Source organism: Oncorhynchus mykiss, chromosome 24 (genome assembly GCF_013265735.2).
Source record: "Oncorhynchus mykiss isolate Arlee chromosome 24, USDA_OmykA_1.1, whole genome shotgun sequence".
NCBI classification, from domain to species: domain Eukaryota; kingdom Metazoa; phylum Chordata; class Actinopteri; order Salmoniformes; family Salmonidae; genus Oncorhynchus; species Oncorhynchus mykiss.
This window is the reverse complement of record NC_048588.1, coordinates 19555982-19577909: the sequence shown is the minus strand read 5'-3', so window position 1 is coordinate 19577909 and position 21928 is coordinate 19555982. Positions and strand designations below refer to the sequence as shown.

General features: G+C 43.4%; 1 protein-coding gene across 1 annotated transcript in view; it reads right to left on the bottom strand.

Annotated features, from left to right (window-relative positions):
* Window positions 1–1390: 1390 nt before the first annotated feature.
* taok1a (TAO kinase 1a) overlaps window positions 1391–21928 on the bottom strand; it is a 31273-nt gene continuing 10735 nt past the window's right edge. The window contains exons 2-20 of the mRNA XM_036962029.1: window positions 19917–20173; window positions 19743–19814; window positions 18571–18672; window positions 18418–18463; window positions 18224–18320; window positions 17979–18092; window positions 17733–17824; window positions 15798–15891; window positions 15593–15674; window positions 15240–15410; window positions 14555–14755; window positions 14247–14387; window positions 12101–12337; window positions 11823–11951; window positions 11024–11227; window positions 10508–10747; window positions 9256–9468; window positions 7469–7651; window positions 1391–7064 (exon numbers count right to left, since the gene is read on the bottom strand). Of these exons, the coding sequence (XP_036817924.1) occupies window positions 6534–7064; window positions 7469–7651; window positions 9256–9468; window positions 10508–10747; window positions 11024–11227; window positions 11823–11951; window positions 12101–12337; window positions 14247–14387; window positions 14555–14755; window positions 15240–15410; window positions 15593–15674; window positions 15798–15891; window positions 17733–17824; window positions 17979–18092; window positions 18224–18320; window positions 18418–18463; window positions 18571–18672; window positions 19743–19814; window positions 19917–20048 (3081 nt within the window). The 5' untranslated portion in view covers window positions 20049–20173 and the 3' untranslated portion in view covers window positions 1391–6533. The remainder of the gene's footprint in view (window positions 7065–7468; window positions 7652–9255; window positions 9469–10507; window positions 10748–11023; window positions 11228–11822; window positions 11952–12100; window positions 12338–14246; window positions 14388–14554; window positions 14756–15239; window positions 15411–15592; window positions 15675–15797; window positions 15892–17732; window positions 17825–17978; window positions 18093–18223; window positions 18321–18417; window positions 18464–18570; window positions 18673–19742; window positions 19815–19916; window positions 20174–21928) is intronic.

Here is a 21928-nt window from a genome sequence, read left to right as displayed (position 1 = left end):
ATATTAGACCGTATACCATGGGTATGACAAAACATTTATTTTTACTGCTCTGTTTACGTTGATAACCAGTTTATACTAGCAATAAGGCACCTTGCGGGTTTGTGATATATGGCCAATTTAACACAGCTAAGGGCTGTGTCAGGCAATCTGCACTGCGTCGTGTTTAAGAACAGCCCTTAGCCGTGGTATATTGGCCATATACCACACCCCTCATGCCTTATTGCTTACATATAACTGACTGGGTTCGAAATCAGGCCTACAGCACAACAAAAACACTTTATGTGGCAAACAGAAGCAGAAGGATCTGTGCACCCCATTTAATGAGAGTGCAACAGAGGTGGGTTGGAGACCTATGCATGTGATGAGCAACCTAGCCTGAGATCTGGAAACATTATGTGTTAGTTTAACTCTGGTTTTAATGTCTATGGTTTGACTGATGGGGTTCTAACCCAGATCTCCTCTGCACCAGACAATGCAACTTTTCAGGTCTCAGAGTTACTCATCACATGATCTTGGCTTTGGCTCAACAGGCTAACAGTCTTAATCCAGTCAGTCACATGTTAACCTTATAATGAATACCCTTGCTGAAAGACATGAAGCTAACAACATCTAACAAACTAACACGTCAAACTAACATGTCTTCAGGTCTCAGCACAAGGCAAGGTTCTCATCCGATAAGCATGGATCACCAAACTACGCTCTTTTGATGAGTAACTTTGCTGGATCTTGAAGACTTGTATTAGTGTAGCAGATGGTGATCTGTGAAACTCACTCCTCAGCCTGAAGTGTAACCCCTTGCACAATTGAAGGCCTTTTTGAATAGCACAATGGGTTGAAATGCCTCAAAAGAGCAGTCACGTGTTTATGAGGCAAAGGTCCTGAGTTCGAGTCTCCATACGAGCTGAATCAGGGGGAAACGCTACTCGTTAAGCAAGCAGTGTGTCATCCTTTACATGAACTTATCTCTATAGGCTTTAGCTAAGTGGGCTAACACAGTCTTGTGCCATGCAGGAGACCTGGTTTGAATCCAGTTAGCCACAAGAGCTAGATTAAATAGGGAGTGGAAAGGCTGTCCGTAGAAGGGCTATGACAGCCAGGGCTATTCAACTATATTCTTATCGGGGCCAAAGTGCTTTTTTTTTTTACACTCCTAACACACCCTGTGATCATCATAGAGGGGAACAGAAGGCACATTCATGTTCCAGAGTTGTAGCTTTCAGGAATGGGGTTATACTAGGGTTCAAATGCTAGAGACAAATTCATAGGAAGAATAGAAATTCAAGATGCCACATTGGCTTCAAAAACCACCAGAAGTTTCTGATTCTGTAAAAACTACACTTAAAAAAATATATATTTATTATGCGCCAAATTCAAAACAGGACACAAGTTATATACTAAAATTACTTTATTACAGCTGATTTCTGTTCAATATTCCTCTGCCAGCACAATAGTAATTATAATACAAACAAAATAGTACATTTGATCCTAGTTTTTATTCTTCTGTTTTATGAATATTTTTACACATTTCCACTCACTTTTTTGTATTTTTTGTTGGTGAAAATGTATTTATAATCTTCATAATCTTTCAGACATTCAATAACATGTTTCACAATCTATACATTTTAATACAGGTTATATAAGAGTTGTAGTGGTAATGTTGTGCCAAGGAAGAATACTGACATCCTCATAGAAATGGACCCTCTGTTTTCATAAGTAGCCTGTCACCATCTTTTCAAGCCTCTACATTGGCCATCTGACCAGAACGGCTCAAATCATGCGATTTCTAAACATTTCATGCCATCAGCCCAAGCCAAGGGTAATGTTAGGTAACTCTTGAGATGAAACAATGCAGTGGTGTTTGGGCTTGGCAGCTCTGGTATGGCACAGTGTTTGACCAGAGGGAGGACCTCCATTTTTCTTTAGCTTGTTTCTCACTCAGTATCCCATACTTTCAGTCAGTAGGACAAAAGTTGACAACATCAATGTTAAATGATAATTTAAAACATTATTCAGGTTGGTGGAGAAGCCTTGTAAATGATTAAAACAAATATGAATAAAAGTATCTAAGTAGTCTCACAATTTGGGGGGGGGGGGGATTATTAACAAAATGGTGTGACGGGTTGGCAATCAATCTCATATGAGATGAAGTTTCATTGGCGTTTAGTGCTTTCCGGGATCCTTGGGACGTCCCTACCCAAACCTTTACCGTTTTAAAATATCAACTTCAATGGGGTAGGAACGTCCCAAGGATCACAGATAGCAAGGACCTTTCATTGGCCTGACATGAATCATTGGCCCGAAAAGCTGTTGACCTGAACAAGGGCTAGGTCCCAATAATCAGAAATACCGCTCCTTTTTCTCCCCTGGCCACTATTCATAAAAGACTTGTTGGGTATAAGCATTATACTGGTAAATTAACCTATTGAGGCTTTTGACCTCTGTGGTTACAAATGAAAGGAAACAAGAGGTGGAAGGTTTTGGAGAGTATTGGGACACACTCACATCCCTATGTACTGTAACATAATGAGACCCATGCTTGCTTTTTGGAAAGGACAGTTGGATATGATCCAGAGGCAGATATGGGAGAATTGTAATGGGGGATTAGAGTCTGCAACCATTTAAAACAAACTTCTCCTACATCTCAAAAAATAAACAAAACTTCCCAGCATCTTTGTGCCCCTGAAATCAAACATGTTTTTGCTGCACAATTGCTGGATCACATTCAACAAGAACAAACAGAATAGTTAATAATCTGGTGGATGTGAATGTAGAAAGGGTGGAATAGGAGAAAACATACCAGAGGTATCAAGACTCACTGCAATGAAAGGCTTCATGAGGGGGCAATGACTAACAAAGTGTGTGACAGTAAAGGAAAATGACAGTGTAGGCTATGCATGCACAGGAAGCAGTAAGAGTCAGCGTACACACAACCACGCTCACTTTTCATCAGTTACTTTTACAGACCCTCATACCAATCTCAACGTTGTTTAATATTTGGTTAGTGTCTGTCAAGTTAAATAATGTTAGTCTTACAGATTATTTGTTATTTTCTTTTTCACAATGCAAGTTTAGTTTTAAAATGTTTAATCTCTTAAATTGTATATATACACACAATATGAACATTCCACCCCACTTTAATGAAAAGACGATACATTCCCTAAGATATCTGCATCTCTAGGACTTTTTAAGCCTCGTGGCCTTTTCAATATATATACGTTTTGAAAGTGTTTTAGATTTCCAGATGGAGATAGTTACCCTCATAATAAATGCAGACTTGGTGTGTGAGGGAATGCAGGTTGAGAAAATAGGGGAACCAAAATGGCATAAACTCACCCCTGAAAAAAAAAACAGTTAGGGGAAAGTACCAAAAAGTGGAGAACATGTTCATGGATAGAACCCACTGTAGGTGTCCAAGTAAATAACTACATAAGTGCTTTGCCACCTTTAAAGATGAAATCTGCATTAGGGGAAACTGTGCCACTGCCCGCCCCAGCACCTTTGTTATTGTTTTGTGGACAAAACTAATGAGAGGCGCGCCGAGCAGTGTGGAAAAAAAATAATTGCACGTGCAATGATGTCTGGGGAGGAGTTAGTTTTTTTGCAGTAACTTCTTTCTTGTTGTAATATCCCAAATGGACATGGCAGTGTCACCATTAAGGTTTCCAGCTTTAACCACTTTTTAACCACTCACCAACATACGTGTAGAATGATCATTTAGTGTGAGTGTTATGTTTACATGATGAACACCAGTAACAAGTATATGAGCTTCATTCACCTGCCATTGTTACTTTTAGGGTGGTGAGATGAGCTCTTTTTTCCTGATTGCTGAGTTCTTAGTTTTGCTCAAGTTGTGGACCATTATCATTTTAAACACTGACTGCCTTACATTAACCAGCTCCCACAAACATGTACTCCTTGCCAAGCCTGCTGTTATGGTCAAAAAGAGCCTTCACATAGAGATTAGATCGTTCCTTTTCAAACACATTCTGAAACCATGTTACTTTTTTTTCTACTTATGGAAGCTCTGCTCTACTGTGCCCACTGTTTCATGTTAAACCTGGCCTGGAAATGTTGTGCGAAAGGTGTTTTTCAACCAAGCATACAATAGAAGTCCTTTAACTAACCCCGTCACCATACCCTATAATCTGTTTTGTTCTTGTCCAACATGAATCCTCCACAGAGCCATAGAAATGTGTCTACATACTGGTAACTCACTTGTAATTAACTCCAGGCATTCAAATCCTGACTCTGTATCGGACTTTAAGGTCAACTATTAGACTTTTCAACTTCCTCACTTCAACCACATAATACCAACACACTATATGCATCCCTCGGGTTGCTGTGCTTAAAATAAAGTCAAACTACCATCTGTTTTACTGTATACATTTTCTATACTGTATAAAGTGCTTTGACAAGGCAGCAGTATTTAAAGGCACTAAAATAAAATCAACTGATAAATGTCAGGGTTCTTAAAGGCATTACAGAGTCTTTGCTCTTGTATCTGACAATCATGTAGCCCAGCATGAATTATACTGATCCTCCTTCTCGGTCATTCAGCCAACTAAGGTGAAACTCACAATCTGTCATCCTCCGCACAGCAGAGACACCCAGAACCAGCCCTCAAGTACCTGTATGCATGATATTATCACCTTCAGAACTTCTGTTCAACTGATCACTTCACAAACCTCCTGATATCGACATCCTTTTCAGAGGTACATGAGGACAGATGTTGGGATCCTCTCATCCTGAGGTACATCATTTTCATTGAACGATGCCAACATCTATGCAAACTAAATGGAAACTAGTTTGAAGTGTAATAATTGAATCAATCTGAGCTGAACTAAAACATGCAGGTTTTACACTGAGAATGGTTGATCAGTATCAGGGCATAGAAAGGCACCATCTTACTGAGCATTAACATACATATACACTTTTAGCTGTTAGCTAAGCCTTTTGTTTATTATGGCTCTGCCATGTCCCTCTGGTTTTGGCTGATGTAGTAATGCTATGAGAGACACCCACCCACTTGGAAACCCTAAACAGTGACGATTTGGATCTACTGTAGGTGGGCTATTATGGCCTAAGGAACAGTTGACAATGAGTGAAGACTGCAGCCTAGTGGCCGGCGTCACACAGTACAGTAGTACAGAACTGAGTTGAATATGGCCATAGTTGAAGCTATGGTCAGCCTGGCCCCTAACGTTGCATCCGAAACAGACAAATAAAACATTCATATTCTGCTTTAGTGTTCTTATTGGCAAATGGATGGATTAGCAGCTTAAACTCCCACAGGGAGGTGTAAAATAAAATGCACATCACTAAATGCTGGCAAAATGCTCATTGATATAAAAAGGTTCACTGTCTGTTACTGCTTCTCCAATATATTAAATGTAAACACTGAGCTTTCAAATGGCAAGTGTAACTGAATTTCACAACAAAAATCCTACCTCAATGATATAACCTCTGCTAAAAAAAAACATATCTTGCTCTTACCAGCTGCAATTCCCCCCCAAAATATTTTCTTTAATATAAAAAAACAGACAAATAAGAACAGTTCAACATAATTTAACTAATTCTACAAAACCCTTAGATCCTTGTATGTGAAAACTAAAACAATCCTATCCACAAAATTTCACCACATTCCTGCAACAGGGGTTGATAGTAACTAAGTTGTGAGATGTTTAATAACAACTGCCTGGCTTAAAATAGGTTTTTCTACAACAACAAAACCTAGTTTAATGGAAGCTGGCCATAATACATGCCAACAACATTGTGTCCCAGTGTCCCTCACATCCTCAAACCTAAATGATAATTTCAAACCAACCTAAATGATAATTTCAAACCAACTTGAATTTGTTTCAGGTATTGTCAAGGAGCTCTATACGGTATCTGTGCAGTTCTTTAAATCTCTCCCTGTTAAAATCTTTTAGAATGCAAAACATTCTTCTGATTTGGAAAGAGAAACAATCTCAGCTATTTAAAATAACCATAAAAACAGGCTGGCATAAGGAGAATAAAAAATATTAAAAAATCAAGTAACTGGATAGATGGGCCAATGTATTATCAAATTTGGAGCAGGGGAATTTCATGGGCTGTCTTAGCTTGCTGTGATTAATAGACACTACATAAAAAAAAATATTAAAAGCAGTTAGCAGATGTCAAAAGGCTTTTTGACAGTGGTCTCAGTGGTGGAAGGGGGGCAGTGGCACATATATGTACATGAAAGTGATTTCTAAGTGAGAGAACTGTAAAATAAAGAACGGAGGAAGTATTAAGTGTTGACACTGAATGGTTTCAATAGAAACAGAAGAACTGATCTGTATGTGTGCTAATAAACTGCTGTGTAGAGGGGGTGTGCCTCTTTCAGCCCTTTTGACCTGAGCAACATTTATTTCCACACGCATCCACATCTGTACACAGGATAGGAGAGGAACGAGGGATAGGAAAGAGGGGAGGTGGAGGTGTAGCAGAGCTCAGCCCATGCTGTCCCACTCTGCAGCGCCCTACTCTGACTCTGGTGCTGGGCTGGGAGTCTATGTGTAGGACAGGTGCGACCCATTGGATATCTGAGAGTTGACACTGGTGCTCCTGCTCATAGCCTGCTCACTGCGCCCCCCTGAGGCTGTCCTGCTCAGTGCCTGGGGGCTGTTTTGCACTCCTCCACTGCTTCTGGCCCCCAGGGGCCCTGCCGAGGGGTGGCCCCACGGCTGAGGACACCCGCCTCCCTGCATGCCTTGGCCCCAGGCTTGCTGCATGGGGGACCCTCCCTGACCAGAGTGGTAGTGGTGATGGCTGCCTTGGTGCCCTGACCCTCCACTGCCCCAGTGTAGCCCTTGAGAGGAGCCCCCAGAGTGGTGCTGTGTCTGGGGGTGGGCCCAGCTGCCTGGGGCCCCGGGGAAGCTGTGGCTAAAGGCCTCTGGGGAGAGGTTGGACAGCACCATGTTGTTGAAGCCTAGACGCATGCTCTCCGAGTCAAACGCTTCGATCTCCCTGGCCTGGCGCTCCAGCAGGCTACGGATCCTCTCCGAACGCTCATTCTGAAGAGCCAGCATCTCCTCCTCAATCTGAAGATACACACAGCTGCTCAGTACTATAATATGTTCATTTCAAAATAGCACTGGTTTAGCAATAATAACAGCAAACTCTGGAGCTTGAAATTAAATAAAGCCCAAATGTCAATTGAGACTTTTTGCCACTGCATCCCAAATGGCACACTGCATCCCAAATGGCACCCTACATCCCAAATGGCACCCTACATCCCAAATGGCACACTGCATCCCAAATGGCACACTGCATCCCAAATGGCACACTGCATCCCAAATGGCACCCTACATCCCAAATGGCACCCTATCCACTTAAAAGTGCCCTACATTTGACCACAGTGCACTATACAGGGAATAGGGTGCAAATTAAAACGCAACCCATGTTAAAAAAAATATATATATATTCCCAGTATGGAAGATCAGACCTTCTGCTCCAGTAGGGCCCTCCGGAGGGACACTCTCTGCTCCAGGTCCTTCCGCTCACGGTCGTGCTGGGCGTCCGTCTGCATCTTGATCTTGCTCTGGTAGGCGTTGAGTAGCTCCAGCTCCTGCTGCAGCTGCATCCTCAGCACCTGGCACTGAGCCTCCTGAGCCTCATCCAAACGCAGCTAGAGACGAGAGGGGAGCCAGACAGGGGGTCAGTACAATGTTAAAGGGATTTTGGCAATAAGGCCCTTTATCTACTTCAACAAAAAAAAGGAGATCCGCAAACTAGGAGCTCAGATGAAATAATTGAATAACCAACGTTTGGACAGACAAGCTGTCTTCCTCAGGGTATAATGAAAAACTGCAGGTCACTAGTTTATATAGTGTCAAAGGACAGATACAGGTGTCTAATCATGGCCGGGTGTGGCTTGATATCATTGGTTCATTTACAGATATAAATAGAACATATAAAAAACAAATGATAGTATACGATCATAGACAATTTGGCTACATAAACCTACAAACATTTACAATGAACAGCAAAATCACAAGAATGTCTTCAGATCCTAGTCTACGCTGAGACCGAAGGGACCAAGGGTCTTTAAATTAAAGATTCAGGCAGCTTCTTGTTTTAACAATAAATCGTTGAGGTCACCCCCTCTCCTGGGGAGGGTGATGTGTTCAATGCCGATTTAACGTAGGGACGAAATCGAGTGGTTCGCTTCCAAAAAGTGGGCCACAACTGGGTAGGTTGAGTTTTTGCAGGTGCTGACCTAACATAATCGTTTGGTGTGCTTTCGTCATAAAGCCTTTTTGAAATCGGACACGGTGGCTGGATTTACAACAAGTTTATCTTTAAAATGGTGTAAAATACTTGTATGTTTGAGGAATTTTAATTCTGAGATTTCTGTTGTTTTGAATTTGGCACCCTGCAATTTCACTGGCTGTTGGCGAGGTGGGATGCTACCGTCCCACATATCCCAGAGAAGTTAACACAGTGCGCATCCAACCCGGAAGCCAGCCGCACCAATGTGTCAGAGGAAACACTAGTAACCAGGTCAGCGCCCACTGAGCCCGGCCCGCCACAGGAGTCGCTAGTGCGCGATGAGACAAGGATATCCCTGCCGGCCAAACCCTCCCTAACCCGGACGACGCTAAGCCAATTGTGCGCCGCCCCATGGGCCTCCCGGTCGCGGCCGGCTGCGGCAGAGCCCGGGCTCGAACCCAGAGTCTCTGGTGGCACAGCTAGCACTGCGATGTAGTGCCTTAGACCACTGCGCCACCCGGGAGGCCCTTGCCCACATAATTTTTTACCACAAAGACAAGTTATAAGATACATAACTGCCTTATGTAACACGCATGTAATAACACCTTTGATTGGGATCTGTTTCCCTGTTGGGGGTGTTTGAAGGATCTACATTTGTAAGTGCCAATGCATTGAGCACAGCCATTCCATCCGGTAGAGGCACACATAGAAGTTGTGCAGGGATTTATCTACTTCCCCAGAGTCAGATGAACTCATGGGTACCATTTTTATGTCTCTGTGTCCAGGAAGTTAGAGGTAGTTCTACAAGCCAATGCTAGCTAGCGTTAGCACAATGACCGGAAGTCTATGGGTATCTGCTAGCGTACTAATTAGCAACTTCCATCAAACTGCACGCAGAGAGATAAAAATGTTATCCACGAGTTCATCCGACTCATTGCCAAAATGCCTATCATCAGTAGTCAGCTTTTTAGAAACTCATCCCCTCTCCTGCAGTGTTTTTAAAACCCCTGTGTGACTCACAGCCTGTGTGGAGAGCATCTCGTTGATAGAGTGGTCGTACTGCTCAGCCAGGATGGCCAGCTTGCGGGTCTGCTCCTCCTTTAGACGCTTCAGGACAGCCTTGTGGTCAGACTTTGGTGTGCTCTCCAGTAGGTGGTTTCTCAAGGCCTTGAACTGTCTGGTCTGGATCTTACATGTGTCTTGGAACTGTTTCTTAATCTGGAGCTCTTTGGACTGGGACAGAGGGAGGAGGAAGAGAGGACAAACAGAACAGAGAGGGGTCAGGTCTGGAGCTCTTTGGACTGGGACAGAGGGAGGAGGAAGAGAGGACAAACAGAACAGAGAGGGGTCAGGTCTGGAGCTCTTTGGACTGGGACAGAGGGAGGAGGAAGAGAGGACAAAGAACAGTGAGGGGTCAGGTCTGGAGCTCTTTGGACTGGGACAGAGGGAGGAGGAAGAGAGGACAAACAGAACAGAGAGGGGTCAGGTCTGGAGCTCTTTGGACTGGGACAGAGGGAGGAGGAAGAGAGGACAAAGAACAGTGAGGGGTCAGGTCTGGAGCTCTTTGGACTGGGACAGAGGGAGGAGGAAGAGAGGACAAACAGAACAGAGAGGGGTCAGGTCTGGAGCTCTTTGGACTGGGACAGAGGGAGGAGGAAGAGAGGACAAAGAACAGTGAGGGGTCAGGTCTGGAGCTCTTTGGACTGGGACAGAGGGAGGAGGAAGAGAGGACAAACAGAACAGAGAGGGGTCAGGTCTGGAGCTCTTTGGACTGGGACAGAGGGAGGAGGAAGAGAGGACAAAGAACAGTGAGGGGTCAGGTCTGGAGCTCTTTGGACTGGGACAGAGGGAGGAGGAAGAGAGGACAAAGAACAGTGAGGGGTCAGGTCTGGAGCTCTTTGGACTGGGACAGAGGGAGGAGGAAGAGAGGACAAAGAACAGTGAGGGGTCAGGTCTGGAGCTCTTTGGACTGGGACAGAGGGAGGAGGAAGAGAGGACAAAGAACAGTGAGGGGTCAGGTCTGGAGCTCTTTGGACTGGGATAGAGGAAGAGAGGACAAAGAACAGTGAGGGGTCAGGTCTGGAGCTCTTTGGACTGGGATAGAGGAAGAGCGGACAAACAGAACAGTGAGGGTCAGGTCTGGAACTCTTTGGACTGGGACAGAGGACAAACAAAACTGTGAGGGGTCAGGTCCCTACATTAAGGCCATTAACGGTAACACAAAACAACAACGGTTTATGGGAATTGTGTGTGTTGGCATGTGTGTGTTCACCTTGAGGCTCTTGGGCTGCTGTCGGACCTCCATGACGTGTTTGCGTCGGAGCTCTCTCTCCCTCCTCTTGTTGTACTCCTGCTGGTTGGTGAGTTCTGTCTGGTGCTGCAGGCGGATCAGCTCAGCCCTCATCTTCTGGATGGTGTTGACCTGGCGGAACTCCAGCTCCTGCATGGACTCATGGTGCCGCAGCAGCATGGCATGCTCCAGGTCCTTCTGCGTCTGACGCTTATTCAGCTCCTACACACAGACGGACAAGCAGGGAGGAACAACCATACAGGTTAGGAGAAAACTTCATTATTTAAGAGATAGGGCAGTATGACAACCAGAGAATGAGGTCACACAGGGTAAAGGTATGGTTACTAAACATATGGAAGTAGGAAAATGAGCAGAACCCACGGCTGAGCCATGGTTACAAAACGAAGCCCGAGAACAGGAAAGGGGGCCTTGTTTGAGGAGCGTGAGAGAGAAACAAGAGACTGTATGAACGAGGAGAGCTGAGTGATTATGGCTGACCTCTCTCACTAGGTCCTGCTCCACGTTATGGCGAGCGATGAGGATCCTCCTCTTGAAGCGTCGACACTCTAGCTCCAGGTAGTGTCTCTGTCTCCTCAGCAGGTTGGCCTCCTCCTCAGCCTGGAAGTGCTGGAAGTTCTCCTTCTGCTTGGACAGCCACTCCTGCTTCTCCTTCTTAGGGGTCGACTGGTTCTCATTCAACTCCTGGGGGAAGAACAAGGACAGAGATTAAAAGGGGAAATCTGCAGTTACTACATCCATTTTTAGACTTCTAAATGAATGATATAAACCCATTCATTCTCGAACATTATAACTTATAAAAGCCTCATGAGCTTAGTTCAACTGTTGTACCCCATCAAAAGCCAAAATATAAGCTTTTTACCAATGTTTGTAAACGAAGTAAATGTAATAACCTCAAAACTGTATAACCTCAAAACATGCTTAAAATTATAATTTTGATATCATGGATGCTCACTCCTTGCATCCATAGCTCTGTCTATGAATTTGAGTGTGGTTACACTTTCTCCAGCCCCATCCCTCAACCTTTAACCTGATCAGTGGCGGGTAGTATGCTTTGTTATCGTTTCAACTGCAGATTGGCACTTTAAGAAATTGTAAATAGGAGCTTGCTGTCCATATTTGCACATTTTCTGTAAAGGTTTGTCTTTCTGTGAGTCTGTCTGACATGCTGAGAGGATCATGTTGGCAAACATTTGTGCGTGTCATGTGTTTTTTCTTCAAATGATATAGCAATGTTTGATGCCTTGTATACTGTGTATGACCGCGTGTGATTCTCTACCTCCTTGAGCTGCTCCTTGCGGAGTTTGTACTCTCGTTTCTGGGACTCTAGGAAGCTGTTGAGCTCTTTCTTCTGCTGGCTCTGGATGTGCTGCTGGAACTTCTTCTCATCATTAGTAAAGGTCTTTGCCTGCAGACACACACAATCAACATTTGAAAACGCCTCCAAAACTTTATGTAAAACAATAACTTTTAACAGTGACCTAGGGAACAGCAGTAGAATCTAGACAGAGTATGAATGATGGAGTAAGTATGGAGTACGTGAGAAAACGACTGTACATCTTTCTCCATGGCGGCCTGGTGCTTCTTAATGAGTTTCTCCATCTCCTGGGCAAAGCTGTTCCTCTGGTTCTCCAGCTCTTTGTCCAGACGGAGCCGGTGTTCGTCCATCTCAGCCTTCACCTTGTTCTCCAGGGCCATCAGCTGCTTCTGGTGCTGCCTCCTCATCCTCTTATAGCCTGACATCTGCTCTCTCAGCTCACTGTCCTGCTCGTGCTCCTTCATCTGACGGGTCACCTGGGGGAAACATAAGGCTTATCATAGAACTCTGGACTCAGCTTATACTCTCCTACAGGAGCAGACACTTAAAAGGCCCAATGCAACTGTTTTTTTCTCAATATCAAATCATTTCTGGGTAACAATTAAGTACCTGTTTTAAATTAAAATGCTCAAAAAGACACCAAAACCTTTTTAGCAAAGAGCAATTTATCAAGCAAAATGTAGCTAGGACTGTCTGGGAGTGGTCTTCTCTTTTTGTTATTTCACCTTTATTTAACCAGGTTGGCCAGTTGAGAACAAGTTCTCATTTACAACTGCTACCTGGCCAAGATAAAACAAAGCAGGTCGACAAAAACAACAACACAGAGTTACACAAGGGATAAACAAACGTACAGTCAATAACACAATAGAATCTATATACAGTGTGTGCAAATGTAGTAAGATTAGGCAGGTAAGGCAATACAAAGGCCATAGTGGTGAAATAATTACAATTTAGCATTAACACTGGAGTGATAGATGTGCAGATGATGATGCGCAAGTAGAGATACTGGAATACAAAAAAGAAAAACAATAACAATATGGGGATGGTGTAGTTGGGTGGGCTATTTACAGATGGGCTGTGTACAAGTGCAGTGATCAGTAATCTGCTCTGACAGCTGATGCTTAAAGTTAGTGAGGGAGATATAAGACTTCAGCTTCAGTGATTTTGGCAATTCGTTCCAGTCATTGGCAGCAGGGAACTGGAAAGAAAGGCAGCCAAAGGGGGTGTTGGCTTTGGGGATGACCAGTTACATATACCTGCTGGAGCGCGTGCTACAGGTGGGTGTTGCTATGGGGACCAGTGAGCTGAGATAAGGCGGGGCTTTACCTAGCAAAGACTTATAGATGACTTGGAGCCAGTGGGTCTGGCGACGAATATGTAGCGAGGGCCAGCCAATGAGAGCATACAGGTCGCAGTGGTGGGTAGTATATGGGGCTTTGGTGACAAAACGGATGGCACTGTGATAGACTACATCCAATTTGCTGAGTAGAGTGTTGGAGGCTATTTTGTAAATGACATCGCCAAAGTCAAGGATCGGTAGGATAGTCAGTTTTACGAGGTTATGTTTGGCAGCATGAGTGAAGGAGGCTTTGTTGCGAAATAGGAAGCCGATTCTAGATTTCATTTTGAATTGGAGATACTTAATGTGAATCTGGAAGGAGTGTTCACAGTCTCACCAGACACCTAGGTATTTATAATTGTCCATATATTCTAAGTCAGAACCGTCCAGAATAGTGATGCTAGTCGGGTGGGTGCGGGCAGCGATCGGTTGAAAAGCATGAATTTAGTTTTACTAGCATTTAAGAGCAGTTGGAGGCCACGGAAGGAGTGTTGTATGGCATTGAAGCTCGTTTGGGGGTTTGTTAACACAGTGTCCAAAGAAGGGCCAGATGTATTCAGAATGGATCAGAGAATCACCAACAGCAAGAGCAACATCATTGATATATACAGAGAAAAGAGTCAGCCAGAGAATTGAACCCTGTGGAACCCCCATAGAGACTGCCAGAGGTACGGACAACAGGCCCTCCCAATTTGACACCCTGAGTGGGTCTGAGTGGGGGGTGGGAAACTGAATACTAGCTGTTAATGGCAGAGGTTTGAAACTCTCTTTCTTATTGGTCCATTAACTAATTTACCGCCTGGTTATGTCACCAGGCAGGCCAAAACTCCCGTCCCACCAAAACAGGCTGACATTTCTGGCAGTCTTTTCATACAGCTAAAAGGGCATTATAATCATTATCCCAATTTCACAGTATTATTCCAACCTCAGTTTGGAAATGTATATAAAACACTGAAAAATCATGTTTTTGACTGCACTATAAGGGTCAATTTTAAATCATGTTAACTACAGTACCATTGTATTTCTATGGCTCAATGTGCTCTTACCAGGGAGGCTGTGCGTATTGTGGCAAAGTGCTCGCGGTTGCGGTGGTGTTTTGGCCGTGGAGTGTGAGCAGGGGGAGACTGGGGCTCAGTGGGCGGCCGGCTGTTAGGTTCCGACTCTTCACGATAAGTCGTCTCCTCCTCCTGAGGAAACAAATACAACGCAGTACTTCAACAGCAGAAAAAAATGCTTCAAAATCATCTGTGAAAGGCACTAGGAAACACTATAATCACTATGTTGTGTATTTCAATATAATTAAGGCAGTGTACAGTTATTCTGCGGGTCCAGCTCCAAGATCATCTCTACCCACCGGTTTGAGGTGAATGACAGAGCTGTTGGACATGACTGTGTGGTCTCCCTCCATCATGTCCAGTTCACTCTTGTCATCTCCGGCGTCGGTCAGGCTGTTGACAGAGCTGCTCTGGGAGCTGGCGCTGATCGACATACTGGGGATAGACTGGTTACTGCCAACGCTGCTCACTGTGCCTGTCCTGCCACTCTGCTCCGGTTCCTGGGGACAACGCCATAACAACAGCAAGACACAGGTGAGTGAAATACTTTTTGAATCACAGTGTGTCAACTATAGCAGGTTATGAGCAGAGGATAAACAGGAACAACTGAATGTTGAGAGAACCAGGCCTCCCCACCAGGCCTCCCTTAACCTAATTATATGAGTGCATTTAGAGAAACTACTATTAAACTATTTCCTTGTTTAAAACACAACTAAATCTGCTTCAAGTCTATATGTTTTATTAGTAGGTAATGATTTAATGTGTTGTGGTCTGTTTTTTTAACTTCTTGCTGAATGTTGTTTGTGTGCTGTTTTCTACCTCATGTACATTGAGTGTGGGAAATGCGCATTTACAAATTAAATATTATCATTATTATTTCTAGCCTACATAGGGTGTTTTCAAAGACTACAATGGTTCTGGTATAAACAATGCTAATCTCAAACTAAGATCCACAGGAGAGCAGAGCCAGATTGGGCGACTGACCTCCTCGTCTCCGTCCTGTGCTTCGGCTGCAGGGCCGTTGTGAGCCTCCTGGAAGAGGATCTTCTTCATCTTGCGGTACTGCAGGTTGTCCAGCTCCCGCACTGCAACCTTGGTCCTCAGGATCAGGTCCATCAGGACAGAGTCGGGCCGCTCCCGCTGCACAAACGCATGCTGAGAAAGAGAGGGAGGCAGAGGGGCCAATCATTTTCTTTTGAGATGAGGGTGGGTATGATTCACTTTCATTTATTTATTTAACATTCACTCAAAATCAAGTCAACAGAGCCAGCTAGATATGTATCTATACACTTTGGCACTGGTAGATCATCATATATAAGATATCTGAGAGATCTTACCTTTAACAGTACCTCCGAGTTGGGCCTGTCTTGGGGGAATTTCTGAAGGCAAGAATCTACAAAGTTTCGAAAGTAATCCGTCCTGAATTGAGAGACGGGGACAAGAAGGAAGAGTTAGTTTCTTTCCCACCATGACACACTTTAAAAGTGGACAAATGCCTTCCCCTAAATAATAAGCCAACTCTGATGAAGCTACATGACGTACCATTCACTTGACTGCAGTGTGGGGCTTTCATTCTGCGCTATGTGATATAAGGCACTCATCGCATTCATATTGAACAGTGGAGGTTTTCTCTCAGCTAGAAACAAAGAGATTAGAGAAAACAATAGCTTACCAAGATCCACTAACAGTAAAACATAACAAGGAGGAATACAAAAAGATGTCATATTAAAGTAATAGGAAGACAGACAAAAGATTTACAGTGTCTTCAGAAAGTATTCAGACCCCTTGACATTTTCAACATTTTGTTAAGTTACAGCCTTATTCTAAAATGTATTCAATAGTTTTTTCCCCTCCTCCTCAATCTACACACAATACCCCATAATGACAAAGCAAAAACAGGTTTTTAGAAATGCTTGCTAACTTATAAAAAATAAAAGAAAACTGAAATATAACATTTACATAAGTATTCAGACCCTTTACTCAGTACTTCGTTGAAGCACCTTTGGCAGCGATTACAGCCTCGAGTCTTCCTGGGTATGACGCTACAAGCTTGGCACACCTGTATTGTGTGGCAGGTTAGCCTAGTGGTTAGAGCATTGGACTAGTAACCGAAAGGTTGCAAGTTCGAATCCCCGAGCTGACAAGGTCGTTCTGCCCCTGAACAGGCAGTTAACCCACTGTTCATAGGCCATCATTGAAAATAAGAATTTGTTCTTAACTGACTTGCCTAGTTCAATAAAGGTAAAAATGTGGGGAGTTTCTTGCATACTTCTCTGCAGATCCTCTCAAGGTTGGATGGGGAGCGTTGCTACACTCTCTCCAGAGATGTTCGATCGGGTTAAAGTCAAGGATATTCAGACTTGCGTTGTATTGGCTGTGTGCTTAGGGTTGTTGTCCTGTTGGAAGGTGAACCGTCGCCCCAGCCTGAGGTCCTGAGCAGGTTCTCTGTACTTTGCTCCATTCATCTTTCCCTCGATCCTGACTAGTACCTACCACTGAAAAACATCCCCACAGCATAATACTGCCAAGTTTCCTCCAGACGTGACGCTTGGCATTCAGGCCAAAGAGTTCAATATGTGTTTCATCAGAGAGTTTTTAGGTGCCTTTTGGCAAACTCCAAGCGGGCTATCCCCCATGCTGTGGGGATGTTTTTCAGCCTTTTACTGAGGAATGCCTTCCTTCTGGCCACTCTACCACAAAGGCCTGATTGGTGGAATGCTTCAGAGATGGTTGTCCTTCTAGAAGTTTCTCCCATCTCCACAGAGGAACTCTAGAGCTCTATCAGAGTGACCATTGGGTTCTTGGTCACCTCCTGACCAAGGCCCTTCTCCCCTGATTGCTCAGTTTGGCCAGCTCTAGGAAGAGTCTTGGTGGTTACAAACTTCTTCCATTTAAGAATGACTTAAGCCACAGTGTTCTTGGGGACCTTCAATGCTGCAGAAATGTTTTGACACTCTTTCCCAGATCTGTTCCTCGACAGATCTCTACGGACAATTCCTGGCTTGGTTTTTTGCTCTGACATGCACTGTGAACTGTGGGACCTTATATAGACAGGTGTGTGCCTTTCAAAATCATGTCCAATCAATTTAATTTACCACGGGTAGACTCCAATCAAGTGATCAATAGAAACAGGATGCACCTGAGCCCAATTGAGTCTCATAGCAAAGGGTCTGAATAATTATGTAAATAAGGTATGTTTTATTTTTAATACATTTGAAAACATTTCTAATAACCTGTTTTCACTTTTTTAAATCCATTTTAGAATAAGGCTGTAACGAAACAAAATGTGGAAAAAGTCAAGGGGTCTGAATACTTTCTGAAGGCTCTGTATTATTCAAACCAGTATGAAGAACAAAAACAAATAGTCTACATTCTTCTCTGGCCAGATATTGGTTTAAGATATGGAATGAATGAAGGAGAGCATTAAAACAACAGGAGAGCTAGTCTAGAGTTGAGTACATGGACGAGAGAGTTTACCTAATTCAATGCAGGTTATTCCCAGAGACCAGATGTCGATCTTCCCATCGTACTGACCTTCGTCCATAGCCAGGATTACCTCTGGGGCCATCCTGAGGAAACATCCCCATTTTAATGACCGGTACACTGCTTTTGATTTGATGGAAAATATTGAATGAGACTGTAGATGGTGCCCCATTTCTAAATTCTTCCCCATATTTCAAACACCATCTATTTTTTCTCGTACATTGGGATTTTGAAACTCACCAATATGGCGTCCCCACAAAAGAGTTGGCTGGCGAGATAATGGAGGCAGAACCAAAATCTGCAAGTTTCACCTGGCCAGGCTCTGTCAGCAAGACGTTCCCTGCCTTGATATCTCTGTCAGACAGACAGAGGAGAGAGATTATGTCCTTACAGCTTTGTTCCACTGGCACAGGCACACTCCCTCCCTTAGGGCACAAAGAAGTCAGTCTAGCACATCCACACATACAGGTATGAGGAGGACTCACCGGTGAATCATGTTGTGGGAATGAAGGTAAGCCAGCCCCTGTAGAGCACCGTGGGTAATCGCTGCTATTTCCATTTCTTGTAAGGGTTTCTTGTGAACTACAGAGGATGTAGAGAGAGAGAGAATGAAAGTGCTGCAAATCATGGGGAAAACCAAAGAAGAACTAGTCTTATAATCTCAAAACTGACATCTTACCTTCCAGGACATCTGAGGCAGAGCCTAGACAGTACTCCATCACCAGCTACAGAGACAGAAAGAGAGAGTGTTATACTGGGCTAAATAATGTACCGTTTCAGAGTATTCACCACGTTATCATAGCATTATTTTCCATTCAGATAACACTCTTACCCAGGCAGTGTGCTCTCGCAGATAGCATCCTTTATACTCTATGCTGTTTGGGTGCTGTATTCTCTGCAGAAACTTAACCTCCTTGATTATGTCTTGCCATTTCTGTAAGGTAAAAGAGTGGAACAATTACATCATGTTTGCATAACAAGCTTTAAAAGGACCAATCTCCCAGCATCTTGTTTTGGTAAAAAGCTGAGGGATGAGCCTGGAGAAATGTAACCACTCAAATTTATAGACTGACCATCCACGATATCACAATTATTGTTTTAAGCGTGTTGAGGCTATACAGTGTTTGCTTACATTTACAATGTTTACATATACTGGAGTAAAACAAGCTTGTATTTTGGGTTCCGATGGGATAATACTGTTGAACTAAGCTCATATGGCATTTATTTATTTTTTATGTATTTATTATAAGTTCTATTAGTTATATACTTCAAGAATCAAGTATATCATTCATGTATACGTCCAAAAATGGATGTAGCAACTGCAGATTGTCCGGACAGAGATGCAGGCTGGAACTATGTGTTCTACATGGAACTTTAGTTACTTCCCTTTGAGTTCCACTCTACTTCTTTGGGTTAATGAATTACCCGATCCAGTCATTTTGCCAGATTCAAATCTGATTATCAACTGTTTTTAGACTGAACCCTAGGGAATAGGCCACTGAATGGCAGTTCCACTACTTTAAGCAAATAAGCTCATCTCCAGCAAGATGTTTTAATTCAAAACTGCTGAGTAACACAACAAATCCCTTTGGAGACCAAACCTTACAAAAACTGTAGGTCTAATGCTCCGAACCCACTGAGGACAGGATCTTGAAGGATTAGGCCTTGTCAGAATACATGCTAATGAGCCTTTTCACAGTAAACCAATATTGAGACAGCAAACAACTTCAGCAACAGGCTTCATGAACATGAAGCAATTGTTTCCTGGAGAACACGTTTCATCACACCACTGATTAAATAAATGATCATGGGATTAATAGATAATATTGTTTGTCCACTGTGCTGACATTGTCACACAATTATCTGATTTACATATTTTTGAGCTTTTCAGAAAAAAAATCATTATATTTGCAATTGAGTGAGAGATGCTTACTAACAAAACTAGAATTATGAAAGGTAATTGGTGTAACATCAATGGCATTTGATGCACAATCTGTCTCTTACCTCGTTGGATTGTTTTCCACTGTAAGACATCTTCTTGATGGCCACCACCTCAGTGGTCCGCACATCTCGTGCCTGAAGAAAAATACAGTCAACACCTTGCCCTATACCTTAAACAGTTCTGAATGGAAGTCCAGCTCTGTTACTGAGCACAGAGTGGTGGGTCCAAGTACTCACAAAATAGACGGCACCGAAGCTGCCATGTCCAATCTCTCGCAGGTCTGAGAACAGTTTCTCGGGGTCCTCCTTGAAGAAGAGCTCAGCAACGTCGGGGTCCTTCAGGCTCCCCGCCCGACTGGTGTTGGGCATGCTGAGGGGGGGACGTGCCAGTGCTGCCACCGCCGCGGCCAGGGATTATCTGGATATGCGACAGCGACGCGACAGCCCCCACCGACAGCTCATCTGCAGGACAGCGGCCTCATATGTGTACACACCTTGGGGATGGAGAGGAGAGAGAGTGAGAACTAGCACAATAGCACTTAGCAAGCACATGAATAATATATATATATATATATATATATATATATATATATATATATTACATCTTAGTCATTTAGCAGACACACTTATTTAGAGCGATTTCCAGTAGTGAGTGCTTACATTTGTCATACTTTTTTTGTACTGCTGACCCGTAGGAATCAAACCCTGGCATTGCAAGCGCCATGCTCTACCAACTGAGCCACATGGGACCCAAAATCAATCAAGTTCTGATATTGAGGGGTGAATGGTGAAACTGATTCTCCGGGACATAGAAGATACAACAGCCTGGACAGGGAGAGTGAACAGGACTTCTAATGGGATTATCCAACGGTGAAAAGTCTCCATGGGGGACGGGGCATCCATGAACTCGGAATATGCCTCCTTTCAACACTTTCCTGCAAAGTCAGGTTCGGGCCATGGTGCCATTATAACTAAAGAGGCACTGCTCTTGTTGACGATAAAAATCTGCGTGATGACGTATTGTTCACAAAATGTACTTTATCGCTTAAGTTTTCCTGTACCAAATATAAATAGAAAGTAAAAAAAAAAAAAAGACCTTTATTTAACCAGGAAAAGCCCATTGAGACCGAGATACTCTTTTTAAGGTAGACCTGGCCAAGGCAGCAACAATCAATACATTACATCATTAAAACATACAACAATACAACATGATCCAGCCTAATAAAAAGCATTTACACTCCTCAGTAACAGAGTCTCTCATCAATATTTGAAATTAATTCAGTGGCACTAACATATCTAGATGAAGCATGGATTGTAGATTATTCCATGCCTCTGGTGCACAAGAAGAGAAGGTAGTCTTGCCTAATACTGTAAATGTCCTGGGGACTTTAAGTAGCAACCACCTAGCAGACCGGGTATGGTAACTGCTGGTGAAGGAGACCAGACTAAAGAGGTAAAGAGGGAGTTTACCCAATACAATACAAATGTATCTTTCTGGGCATATAAAGGGAGGTCCAACCTAAAATTTGGTACATGGTGCAATGGTGGGTGAGTGACTTGGCATTTGTAATAAAGCGCAAAGATGCATGATAAACAGAGTCCGGTCTCTGTAAGACAGAGGAGGCTGCATGCAAAAACAACAAGTCACCATAATCAATTACAGAGAGAAAAGTGGCCTGAACAAGCTTCTTTCTAGCCATAAGCTGGAAGCGAGCCTTAATACAAAAATAAAACCCAATTTCAATTTAAGCTTTGTCACAAGATTATCCACATGAACTTTAAAGAACAACTTGTCATCCAACCAAATACCTAGGTATTTGTAGGATGACACTTTTTCAACGGATAAGCCACCAGATGTGACCATGCTAAGCTTCTCTGTCCGAGTTTTAGCTCTGGTAAAGGTCATGAATTTAGTTTTTTGTACATTCAAGACCATAAAGGGAGGCCTGCGTTGATTGAAAAGCAGTCTGGAGCTCTTCAACAGCCTGAACCATGACTGTATCTGAATATGACTATCATCTGCATCCCATTTCCCAAATCATTAATAAAAATGAATGAGAACAACACTGGAGCTAAAATGGAACCTTGGGGCACACCTTTATTAATCTCAAGAAACCTAGACTTGTGATTGTCAGTATATACACATTGTGTTCTGTCAGAATGATAATTCCTAAACCAATTTACTGCCCCTTCACTGAGACCAATGTTTCTGAGTCTAGCTAGCAACAATTCATGGTCAACTGAATCAA